The sequence below is a fragment of the Festucalex cinctus genome, chromosome 1, assembly GCF_051991245.1.
Source record: "Festucalex cinctus isolate MCC-2025b chromosome 1, RoL_Fcin_1.0, whole genome shotgun sequence".
Lineage (NCBI taxonomy): Eukaryota > Metazoa > Chordata > Actinopteri > Syngnathiformes > Syngnathidae > Festucalex > Festucalex cinctus.
The window spans coordinates 55,576,299-55,588,978 of NC_135411.1; the positions used below are offsets into that span (position 1 = coordinate 55,576,299).

The following is a 12,680-nucleotide window of genomic DNA, read 5'->3' on the forward strand; positions in this document are numbered from 1 at the left end:
TCTTTGGCTGCGGACTTGTTTTGGAGACATTGAAGAGCATATTTTCTGGATTTTTTCCGACTCACTAAATGAAACTATGGCATGTTCCTCTTCTAATCATTTCTGCTAAGATTCCAGGAATGTTCCTTACTGTTGTCACCATGATGCTCTCATAATGAGTCATATTTTCTTTAAATGAGGAGACACGAGCAGTGTAACGTGCTTGACAGCAACCATCAATCAATCTACCGTAATCAATCATCATGAGTCCTACTCCGGTCAGCCTTTGCAGGATATTGATTGGGACTCTGCTGACGGCGGCCTCAACAAGAAGTGCTGAGTGGCACTTTGCAGCCACAAGGTGTCTCCGCCTCGCCAAGAAAGAAAAGAAAAAACAGGACTTGTGGATTTCATTACAAAATGTTTTGCATCTGTCTGTCACAAGCCAATTAAGAGTGTTTCACATACACAGAAAGAAAAGCCCATCCATCTGTCATTGCCCAATAATGCTGCCTGTAAAGGGGAATTACAACAATGAGCAAGCAGCCCTCTAATCTATTGTACCATATATTATTGTGTGGGGACTTGTGTATTTCCTTCTGTGCCTGTTTCTATCAACACCATTCTGTTTGAGTTCCACAATTGCCCTCCTGTTAACAATTAATAGATTATTAGGTGTTGATACCTCATGTAGTCTTAAACTCTTGTGTGTATTATTTTGAAGTCCCAATAAAGTGAAAATAAATGTCTTTGAATTTGACACACCACAACGAAAATATATTTGTTTAGAGCCTCCAATGGCAGGAATACAAGCAGGCCTAGCTCTCTAGATCGTCGCAGTATGACAACAAGGCACTCTAAATTAGCCACGCCAGCCGAAGCGGAAGACCCCCGCAATTGCTGTCAAGTCAGAATTATTTTTCCTGTGCTCATGGGCTTTTCTTCCACATTTCAATGCTATGTTATGATATTTGATTCATTGACGAATATAAATTGTCCATTGGTGTGAATGCTCTTTTGTCTTTAGGTATCTGTGACTTGAACATGGATGATAATTGAAAGTTGTTCTTCCCGAGTTGCCAAGACGGACTGTCCATCTAATCTGAGCATTAAGGCAAAAATGAGACATCTCAACAGAATGTGTCCTTAACTGGCATTTTTTTTTTTGCCAGTCATGAGTCTGTTACAATGGTTTACAGATTGACGTTCAAGCCCTACCCATTGCAAACCCAAATCCATCCAATCACGCACGCAGGAATCCGCGAGTTTCATCAGCGCTCCGTGTTTTCCAGTCTGCCCTATTTCGTCCCACTCACTCTCACTGCCTGAGCCCGGCGTTGACAGTCACCACTCCTCTCCACCGGTCAGCACACTGTCGTTTATTTTGTTAAAGTGATTGCTGCAGGAAAAGACTCCGTGCAACCCCTTTTCATTTTGCAAGACCACTCCAAGTCTGCGCGCATCTTTAAAAAAAAAAAAAAAAAAAAAAAAAGTCACTGTCTTACCTTTCCAAAGCTCCTTTGCAAACATGTCTGGAGAAGACGCACCTGTCCAGCAGCAGAACGCCGTGGACCAGAAGCAGGACTCCAAGCCCACCGAGCAGCCCAAGACCGAGTCAGAGCCAGCGGCCGCCGGGGCTGCCGATGCGTCGGCGGCTGTAGCGGACGCGGCTCCCCCGGCTGCGGCGACCACCGAGAAGGTCCCCGAGGAAGACGCGTTCACGTACCGCGCCCTGGTGCTCACCGGCTACGGCGGTTACGACAAAGTCAAGCTGCAAGTCAAGAAGGGCAAACCGATCCTCAAGGCGGCCGAGGTCCAGGTGCGAGTCAAGGCGTGCGGGCTCAACTTCGCTGACCTGATGGCGCGCCAAGGGCTTTACGACCGGCTGCCGTCCCCGCCGGTGAGCCCGGGCATGGAGTGCTCCGGGGTGGTGGAGGCTGTCGGGGAGGAAGTGACGGACAGAAAAGTAAGCGCAAACGCATCTTTCTTTTTTTCACCTTTGCAAATACAGTACTTCACTTGATCGTTCAAGAAATGCTGTATGCTCGACAGTGCTTGTATGGGCGTGTCCAGCTGCTCGCTATAAGACATTCTGATTTTTGTGAATAATGCATATAGACTCCGTGCAACTTTGTCATCACAATACTTAAAAGAAACATAATTAAAGGACATTTATGTCCTCAAAATACAATTTTGGTGTCTTAATATTGTGCACAGGGAGAGGACACTTGTTGTTCTACCAGGTGCAAAGACGGAAGCTTTCTTGAGTATGTTCTATAAATTAGCATGGACTTCGAATGCCTTCCGAAATTAATGCTCCAATTTACCCACAACACACGGGGCAAAACGCGCATCCCACCCACGCATGCACACTGTCCTCCTGTCACTGGCCTTCGCGCAACTTTGAGCGAATGCGGCAGAAAAGCAATAAAGTTTTCTAGTTCGGCGAATACAAAGGGTAAATTAACGCATCTTTGTTTTAGAAGTCTAATTTGAATTGTTTGCACTGTATTTTATTTTGTGTTGCGTTACGATGAGGTGTGCCAAGGCGTGAACAGACGTCAAGCTAACATGGGGTTTCCGAGATATAACCGGAAGTTAGATCTTTTTCCTTTCAAAATAGTCTACGCCTCAAGCTAATTGGGCGGCAAGCGAGGAATTTATGGTCAAATGTGAAAAAGAAATAGCGTTGATACGCGTACGTTCAGATGTTTCAACATGTGATCGATATAAACGACAATTTCGTAGGCGTCTGACGTCGAATGGGCTCAAAAATTTTAAAGTGCCATTTTATTTTGTAAAGGCTGGAGACCAGGTTCCGTGATTTAGTCTACCTTGACATCCGTGGAGGAGCTATAGTTATTGACGCCTTTTGTTAACAGAAGCGGTGGCGCACTGAGCTTGGCAAGATGCAGCAAAACAGAGCCCCACCTTGCCCTTGCTTTATTCATTAACACGCTGTTAGTCAACTAAAATGGCAAAACACAAGTTCATTTCAACGATACTATAGACATATTAGAAGAAAGAAGTTGGCATTAGACAGACAGGCCCCTGGCCAATCCCTGCATCAGTGCATCATGTTTGTGCAAAAGCCTTGTTTCTGCCTTTGAATGGTGAAAAAAGCCTCATTTGTGGTGTTGAGCCATCACCGAACATTGGCCTAATTATTTTGAGAGGCTGAGAGCTGGTTGATGAAGAACAACTGGGGCGTGGTTAACCCATGTGGCCGCACCATGCTAATAAAACACTGTACTGTACTGTACTGGATATAATAGCTTTACTGTGCAAGGCTCGAATTATATATATTTTTTCTTTGCAGAGCATTTTTGCGAATTAATTACTTAATTTGAGGAGTAATTCTCTAATTTTGTGGAGATGTATTATTATTATTATTATTATTATTATAATTATTATTATTTGCCAGTTAATCCCTGGGACCTGAAGCAAGGGTTTTATTCAATCATATGACAATGAAACTAATGAACAACTAGTGTTTTTATAAAAATACAATTAACTGTCTTTATTTCTTAAATACACATCATGTATCACAGCTGTATGCTCTTGTCTTGAAGCAAAGCTGAATTATTATTTTTTAAATATGAGCCACAGTTATGTAAATTATGATAACATTTAATATGCAGTCCTCAAAAGTAAAAAACGAAAGTAATTTAAAAAATCTGAAATGTGGAAAAAAAAAACATGACACTAAATATTTGATGCTACATTAATGAGAATGCTACTTGTCAGAAATGTAGCTTATTTGCTGCCACGCAGGTTATGATTAAGTTCATTGCTAGCTGCTGCAGTAAGTAGCACAGAGCTTGACCTTGACCTCCGACTAGCTGCAATAGGTGACGTGAGCCCATTTGGACCGTCGCTGAGGTTCTTCTTCTTGTACTTTATTTTGGCGGTTGTCTCGAAAGTTGATTCTCACAATTTTGCACAATTGCACAATTTTGATGAGGCACAAAAATGCAAATTTTGCCTCTCAAATTGCAATTTGAACCACTTACGTTGAGCCTCGGTACGTATACAACCTTTCAGTTTGTCTTAATAACAAAAAGTTATTAGGCAAACTGTGTACCCTCACCATCAAATAAGTCCAATAGAAGCTTCAAGAAAAGTGTAGTGTCAGTTGTACTGTTCTTAAACCCTATTAGACTAGACAAATATCACATGTATTAGCCATTAACATTAACCTCTGTTCGCATTATTTGTGCTTAAGTGTAAGTCCTGATTCAACCATTTACTGTATTTATTTATTTGGTTGTTGTTAAATCCAACTATTACTACATTACCTTGGCTATCACCCTTGTTTGAATCTATATTACCTTGTGTTAGCCATATGGTATCAATTAGTTTGAACTTAAATGTAGCATTTGTTAGCTCTTGTAGCCACTTAGCTACATGTTAGCAGAGGTGTAAAAATCCTGCCATTGTTTAGCTTTATGCTTTAGCCACAGGTGCCAGCACCAGGTAGCTTTTTTTTACCTGCCTTCTGAGTAGAAGGCAAAGCACGTGTGGCTAAAGCCAAACTGTGGCAGATATTTTACTTTGTGGACCTGGATTTGACACCCCTGGACGGGCCGTCTGCAGGCTGTAGAGCATTTGTTAGCCACCTTGTAGACTGATGTTATTATGAACTAAAACTTTGGCATTAAACATTTTAGACATGTATTAGCATCATGCCTTTAACCCGAACAGTACGCCGACATTAACATACCTTTTTTCAATGTGCTACTGTGTCGTTCATTACAACACTGTTGCACATTTTAGATACATTTGTTTGACTTATGTTTGGAAGATGGCATCGGCCTACATCTGCAATGGGAGCAGGTGTTATAGTGTAAGGGGACACGAAGCTCATGGTAAGTCATACATTCAATGGCATCATCATCATCATCATCATCATCAGTTTTAGTCAATTAAACCACAAAGTAAATGGGCTACCATTAAGCCGCCTATGACTCACTCGTTTTGTCATCAGGGTCTTTTTTTTTTTTTAACCTCAGCTAACATTTACGTTGATCCCCTCGTTGATGTTTTAAGCGAATAGTCCAAATGGGCGTGGTGGGTTAATCCTACATGATGTATGTCGGCGTCCCTGGCGACTAATTGAATTACAATTGGGGACGGGTCAGCCGGACACCGCGGTCGGGCCGGCAACCTTTTGAGTGTGTGAAATACCCAATAGGTTCTTTCCACATTGTCAGTCATGTAGATTGGATTTAAAGGTCAACACGCAAACAACACGGCTTGTCATCGCCTACGCCCTCGCCTTATAGAATTAAGAGGTAATCAAGCTAATGGAAGGAGATTTATGAGATCTTTTGGCACTTTGGCGGAGCAAATCTTGCTGTGACCCCCTGAAGGCAAGAGGAGCTTGGTTGGGTCTGAGTAGCTCAGCTCTTTTGGTATTTTGTTGTTTCTTCTCTGGGTTTGTGGAGATCACTGGCTTTGATTTTAGGTCCCCATAGAAACTTTCACAACTCTAACCACATGTTAGAAAGGCTTTCTGACAGCTAACCGGCCTTTGAGGCAGGATGCAATTGAAAGAATGCTGTTGTGAAAGCTTGCCAGAAAGCAAAAGCTGTTTTAAGGCCACACACGTTGTAAACAGCATCAAATTGGGTGTTTTATTTAAATATGATTATTGTATACGTATTGTAAAAGTATGTAGTACAGCACCACACCACATAGTTGCACCTCTTTGTTTTGTTGTATTGATGGGTCATTTCTTCGTTTGTCTTTCAGTATACTTTTTGGACCTGAATGGTCATCAGAGGTGGGGATTGTCATTGACTGGAATTGATGATTGATGGAAGTGCCCACCTTTTGGCATGTGCTTCAGCACTTTTTGCGAATGCTTGATAATGTGAAGCCTCACAAAAATACACGGATGGAGAAGGACCATGTGTACTCAACGGGATTGACAGAAGTAATCCTGCTTCACTCGGTGCTCAGTCTGTGCAAGGCTTCACTACGAGCCACTAACCTCAGAGATTTCTGCTGTGCCGTACCATACAATGTTGGCGTAATTAACTGGCGGTTTCTTAGCATCCTAAATTAGCGAGTGACTATGAGCTTGGGATAGTGTTGATGTTGGTCGCAACTAGGTAATGTCAATAAAAACTACGATAAAGAAATCCGAAACATTGAAAAAGGAAGTCAAGGTAGCCATCATGCCACGATGCAGGCCAACTTCAAAGTAAATGTCGGAAGACAGAACACTAAATGCTGAGATGTTCTGCATTGTTGTGAATGTCAAGATAGGTAGCTATTAGTTATGCTAATCTAGGTACCTACACTAAGTTATTTCGTTAGTTAGCTCACAAGATTAAAAAAATAGTCAACTTCAGGAAACCATTATGACTAGGTGAAATGTACACTGCATCCCAATAAAATAAGGTAAAAATCTGGACAAAAGATTGAATTAAAAAAATGTCGCAGCTGACATATTACGTGCATAATTCTTTGTGAACCAGAAAGTAGCTTGCTAACAAGCAAACGGACAAAAACAGTGTTTGTTTTTTTAATTCCTCGCCTCAAAACACAATGATAGGGTCTTGTGCGCCTTTTCCAAACATCGGAACATCCGAACAAACAGAGGGACAAATTATTATTATTATTTTGTTCGACAGAACCGTTAACACCCTGCCCTATATGAGTAATGGTAAGCTTCTGTCATCTTGCGGTATCCTTGGTGATAAAGAAATGGCATATAAACTAACAAATAAAACACTCCACAATTTTTTTTTTAACTTTTTTTTTTTTTTCAAATGACTCAACTCAACTCAAGTTTATTTATTTATATAGCGCTTTCAAACAGCCTGAGCTGTCACAAAGCGCTTTACAGGAAGACAAAAAGAGCTTATTTTCTTTTTTTGGTTTTTGATGGAACCATCCTGTCTCACTGTCCAATAGCAAATGTGGTATGGTCATCATCCCCGATCCAGAAAGTGGCCTGCTAACTAATACAAAACAAAAAGAAAAAAAGAAAAGAAAAAAAAAAACCTGTGCCCTGCGATTGGCTGGCAACCAGTCCAGGGTGTACCCCTGCCTACTGCCCAAAGCCAGCTGAGATAGGCTCCAGCACCCCCCACGATCCTTGTGAGGAATAAGCGGTCAAAAAAATGGATGAATGGATGGAAAAAAAAAACCACAATTGACAATTTTTCACTTCAGGCGGTGGAATGTATTTTCTCTTTTTGACGTTTGACTGTTTTCCCGATGCAAAGCGCCTTCACTGCATTGTCACGCTATGACGCCGATATTGCTTCCCCCCTTTGGGATTTACTCTTCCAAACCAAACTGAATTGACTCGTTCAACGATGGAATTGCGGCTTAATAATTAGTGACTGGCATGTGGCCTCATGCTGAGGTTATGTGTATGAGTCCAGTTTGGCCCCAGATCTGATTGCCTGCTAAAGTCATAGAAAAAGCGTTTGACATATGCAAAAATGACCCAAAGCACCACTCGCACTTATGTATGAGGATATGTTGAATTAAAATTATTCTTTACTTTACAGAAGGTGATGAATGCAGCACTCTCTCTTGGCTTCTTGTATTGTATTTCACTAACTGCAGCAACACTAAAAAGTGTCCTTTCGATTAGAAATTGCAGGCGAGTCATCTAGAATGACCTAAGAGGGAGCCTTTTTTTTTTTTTTTTGGAATAGTGTGACAGTGAGTAAGCAAGGAAATAGGAGGAAGGGTGCGGGGGGAGGGGGGAAATCATAAATCACATTGAAACTCTTGTGACGCAGCGCATCAGCACTTTTTATTCTCCTTTTTTTCCCCATCCATACGCCAAGCCCTTTGCGAGTATTGGTCGGATCTGACCCATATGTTCTCAATTACCCCTGGCTCGCATTGTCATTCTGGTATTTCCTCCAGCCCTCCCTTTTATCTAAATCTCCATTCTTTTGCATAAAGACCTCTCCATCTTTCTCCCCTTGTCAGTTACAATGTCTCTGCTCAGCTTTACTGTCCTGGTCATATTTCCTTTGCATAATCTGAACATAACTGTGACAGTTATGTATTTGCATAATCAAATTCAGTCAAGTGCAAAAGAGCAGCACATAGGGGTTCCTTGTAGCAGCTGTTGCTGCTGCATGCAAACAGGGCGTGGCCCCTTATTGTTACATCCAGTGATACAGGACTGCAACACTTCGGCTACCACAAAGAAAAACATCACCGTCATTGACATTATTATAGGTCTTCCAACCAATGAACTGCCGTTTTTTTTTTGGGGGGGGGGGGGGGGGGGGATTACATGATAAAAACTCCCTAATCATTTCAAGTACATGGGCCCTGGTGAAAAATGCATGTAATATCTCAGTATGCCCCCTGGAAAGTTATTGAAAGAAAATCAGCCCCAACACCAGTTTGATCAATCAAAATTGGTTGAATATGAAAAAGTCTCAAAGACCCATACTTGTAATTAAACAGGAAGTCGGCCATTTTGGTTTAAATGAGTGGTTGCTCAAATAATATCTAATCTGACCCAAATGTCTTAGACATGGACGACGCTATATTGATAACCTTTTCTGCAGACGCCATCCCACTGGAAAGAGATTGGCGTCTAACTTTGAAACTGGTGGAGCAAGGGTTCATTTGCTTTCATACAGTTAAAACACATTTTTCATTTGTTAAATCATTATGCAGCTCGTCATCTCCTGCCAATTGCAATTCTCACTGATGACTGATTATACTGTATGTTTTGGACTGTAGATATGTGGTTGGTGAAATTAAAATCTTCTGTTGTCACACAAAAGTGACCATACTTTGCTAACCGATCGATGGACCAATGTCTTAGAGCTACTCAATAGCGACCATGTTAATGTGACATACAGGACTGTCTCAGAAAATTAGAATATTGTGATAAAGTCATTTATTTTCTGTAATGCATTTCAAAACCAAAAATGTCATACATTCTGGATTCACTTGGAAACACTTGCAAGTGTTTTGAGTTAATTACACGATTCAAATGATTAGTTGTATAGCCTACTAGTATACTTTTTCATGATATTCTAAGATTTTGAGAAAGGATATTTGAGTTTTGTTTAAGCTGTAAGCCATAATCAGCAATATTCAAATAATAAAAGGTTTGCAATATTTCAGTTGATTTGTAATGAATCCAGAATGTATGACATTTTTGTTTTTTAAATGGAATAACGGAAAATAAAGGACTTTATCACAATATTATAATTTTCTGAGACAGTCCTGTATACATTGAAAGTTGGTTTCATAAAGAAGATACAAATGTGACAACAGAAGTGCAAAAAAAAAAAAAAAAAAAAAAAAAAATTCCATACCAAACCAGACTTCATGTGGCCTTGGCCAAAAATCCTTGGTTTTCTGCTGAGCCTGTCAACCTACAAAGCCGCTGACCTGCATACCACTTCAAATTGAATCACCATTTGATTAAGTCAGTGAATGCATATGCGGCTAACTGGAATCGTCTTTGTTGACCCCGACAGTGACTGTGCTGGATGCACAGAAATGTGCTTATGCATGTATGTATAAATGTGCATGTGTGTGTTTTGCAAGTGTCACAAGGTTGTCTCACTTGGCCTTGAGTGCTCCTCACGTGCTGTACGTGGGCACAGAAGAAGAAGCGCTGAAATGGCTGCCTGAGTCATGTCGCTCTCCCGTAAATGCCGTCAGCACCGCCACCGCAACTACCCCTGCCCTGCATTGTTCTACCAAGTGAACCAGCATGTGTTCAAGCACCCCCCGGAGTCAGCATGACTAACAAAGGAATGAAAAACGCAAAGTGTCATTTGTGAAGAGAAGTAAGAAAGAGGGGAGCTGTCTCTAATTGGAGCCGATAGACAGCAAGGCGCATGGCTCCCTCCGGACCATTAGAGGGGGCCGAATGGAGCGGGTTGGTTCCCAGGAGGGGAGCGCTTGTCTTATGTTCAGCCATGGGGAAGAAATCTGGCAGGGCGGATGACGAGCAGAGGGGAGCCAGGGGGAGAAGATGGGCCCCATTGTCCTGTCTGCTTGACAAGGAGGACCAAGTCTTTTAGAACCAGACAGTCAGGGATTAAGAAATCGAAAGACAGGAGGAGGGACGTACTCAAGAAGGGGGAAGGAAAATGTTCTAAAGTTATTCTGGTGTCGGGAAGTGAAAGAGAAAGAAGGGAAGAGAAGAAGTGAGGACTGCAGAGAGGAGGAGGCAGAGGCTTTTATAAAAGGAGGAAGAAAACAGGAAGAGGGCTAGAAGGCCGCAGTTGTCTCTGTTTCCTGTGTCCCTCGAGCGGGCCTTCCTGATTGGGCTGCTCGGTGGCGGCGCTGCGGGAAAGTTTACAGCAAAGGCTTGTTGTGCCGACACTTTGAGGATCCTGCTTTGATAAGAACTCAATGACAAGACAGTGTGCAGCTCTCAAAGAGGAAGTGTACAGAAAATGTACACTCTTCTGCACTATATGGAAAATGGCGCTTCATTTCTATAGCGCTTTTCCACCTTACAAGGCCCTCAAAGCGCTTTACATTTTGACTACCCATTCACCTACTGATGACGCAGCATCAGGAGCAATTGGGGGTTCAGTATCTTGCTCAAGGATACTTCGACACCACCATACCACTGAGCCACGCCGCCCCTATAGACATTAAATTAATTAATGCAATCTTACTTCTTCAGCCTTAGATACCCTCCAGTTCCACAAATCTAATATAAAAGGGTACATACCCAATGATGAATGCAAATACAGGTTTACTGGTGCACGCCATCATAACATCGCAGATGCAAATGCCAATGAAATTTCACGCACAAAAATATGTTACCGGATTTTAAGATAGCAAGATCATCACGCCTCCACCAAGCCATACAAATACAGTTCATACAGTATACATATACCCTACTGTGTTTTACAACAATACTTAATTATGTAATTTTATATGTACGTGTGGATGAAATAGTGAAGCAAGCAGTCTCTGACATAGTGGGTTGGTCAGGGTCGTCATTTAATGCGAGAGGCAGCCTCTGATATGCAAACTCTCTCCTATATTCTTGCCTACGGTACTTCCTCTCTTTGTGGCAGCCCACTTCTTCCTTGATCGTCACACTATATTTATATGGCCTAATAATAGTGAATGTGATACAGTACGATATATTGGATGTGGAGCCTCAAAACCCCATTCAAGTTCACAGCTGTCTTTTACAGTTTAGCCTACCTGGTAGCACAGTCAGCTATCAACTGGTGAGGATGGTTGTGTGACGTGCTCAAAGCCCAAGAGTGGCTGTGGCATGGTCTTTAAAGTCATGCTTGGATGAGCTTGTTGTGAAACCTTTGGGATATGACGAGAATGCAGATTGGGGCACTGTCCAGCAGGCGCCAACATCAAGATGGGCAACATTTGAGTACTTGGACTTGTTGGACCATTTTGTTGTGTCTGAGTTTCAATTAGGGTGGTGACCGGGTCAAAAAGGTTCAAAACTGGATGAGTGGAAAAGATCCATCCCATACTCAGGGCATTGAATCGATCACAAGTGGACTGTTCTAGTTGTCTTAGAAGATCCTTCCCCTCTCATCCGAGCAGGCTTCATTCGTTTATGCAACAAGGCGAGTTGGGATAGCACTAGCCTCGGTTTTGGTGAGGAAACGCAACCATTAAGGCTCCATGCTCCACTCCATGCCACAAATCCAGTAAAGTGGGGTTGTAAATATTTGATTCTCAAAATGGCAAACCACTCTACATGATTGAAGCAATCTATGGAAGAGTTAAGACTTCATTTTGCTTCTTTGCTGCACCATAGTTTTCTTCCTTTTGACGCAAGACAACAATTGAGAGTTTCAAAAAGCTGTCTGTTTTTCATTCTTTGCGCAGAGCAAAGTGTTCAAGGCGAGGCAGCTGATGGGCTACATTTTTGCATGTCTGTCCTTGTGGTGACCAAAAACCACCCACAGGGACATGATCCAGACCCCATCAAAAACGCTTTTAAAAACAAACACATTTACCCATTTTTGATTTTTCAGGTATTATGATCCATGGCTCTGTTTCCATCTTAAGGCTGACACTGTTTCTAACTTAATAGTGAATGTGTCACCTCTACACTGACGCGTTGCCGTGCCGATAAAGTACTTTTTACGGTGGTCTTAATAGTCAAAACATGCTGCAATGTCAGCGGTAGTAACGCTTGGCAGGCGTCCTGCCTACAGTGCTGATTGCAACTGAACCCAGGCAAGAATTTGAGCCCTCTTCCTGCCAAAAATAAATAGGAACAGAAAGCACAGTGGATGAAACGTGGCCCTAGTTAAACCTCAAACATATAGACCACTATCTCCCAACCTTTATTGAGCCAAGACACATATTTACATCAGGAAAATCTCATGGCACATAACCAAACAAAAAATGTCACACAAAGTATATCCAAAGTGAATCTATTTGCGGTTCGCTATTTGCAAATTGGGTAAACTTTTAGCAATAATCGCGCCTTGGATAAGTAGATTTTCTGTGGAAGACAAAGTCCTGGCTTGTAATAATTGGTGCCAAGGAAGTATGTTGAACAGGGATGGATACCGAGCCCCAGTTATAAACCGCCCTTGGATTATCGACAAGCTCTGTCAACGGTCTTGGAGAAATTATTCAAGAAAACTTTCGATTTATTTAGGCTACATCAGGGGTCAGCAATCAAAATTAGACTCTGACATGTTTTGAATATTTAATTATTCATTTTTCAAAAAATCTAAAGC

General features: G+C 41.9%; 1 protein-coding gene across 1 annotated transcript in view; it reads left to right on the plus strand.

The window, feature by feature from the left end:
• Nucleotides 1-1,295: 1,295 nt before the first annotated feature.
• The window catches only part of vat1 (vesicle amine transport 1), a 54,629-nt gene continuing 43,244 nt past the window's right edge, over nucleotides 1,296-12,680 (plus strand). Inside the window, exon 1 of the mRNA XM_077495463.1 lies at nucleotides 1,296-1,945. Within this exon, the coding sequence (XP_077351589.1) occupies nucleotides 1,508-1,945 (438 nt within the window). The 5' untranslated portion in view covers nucleotides 1,296-1,507. The remainder of the gene's footprint in view (nucleotides 1,946-12,680) is intronic.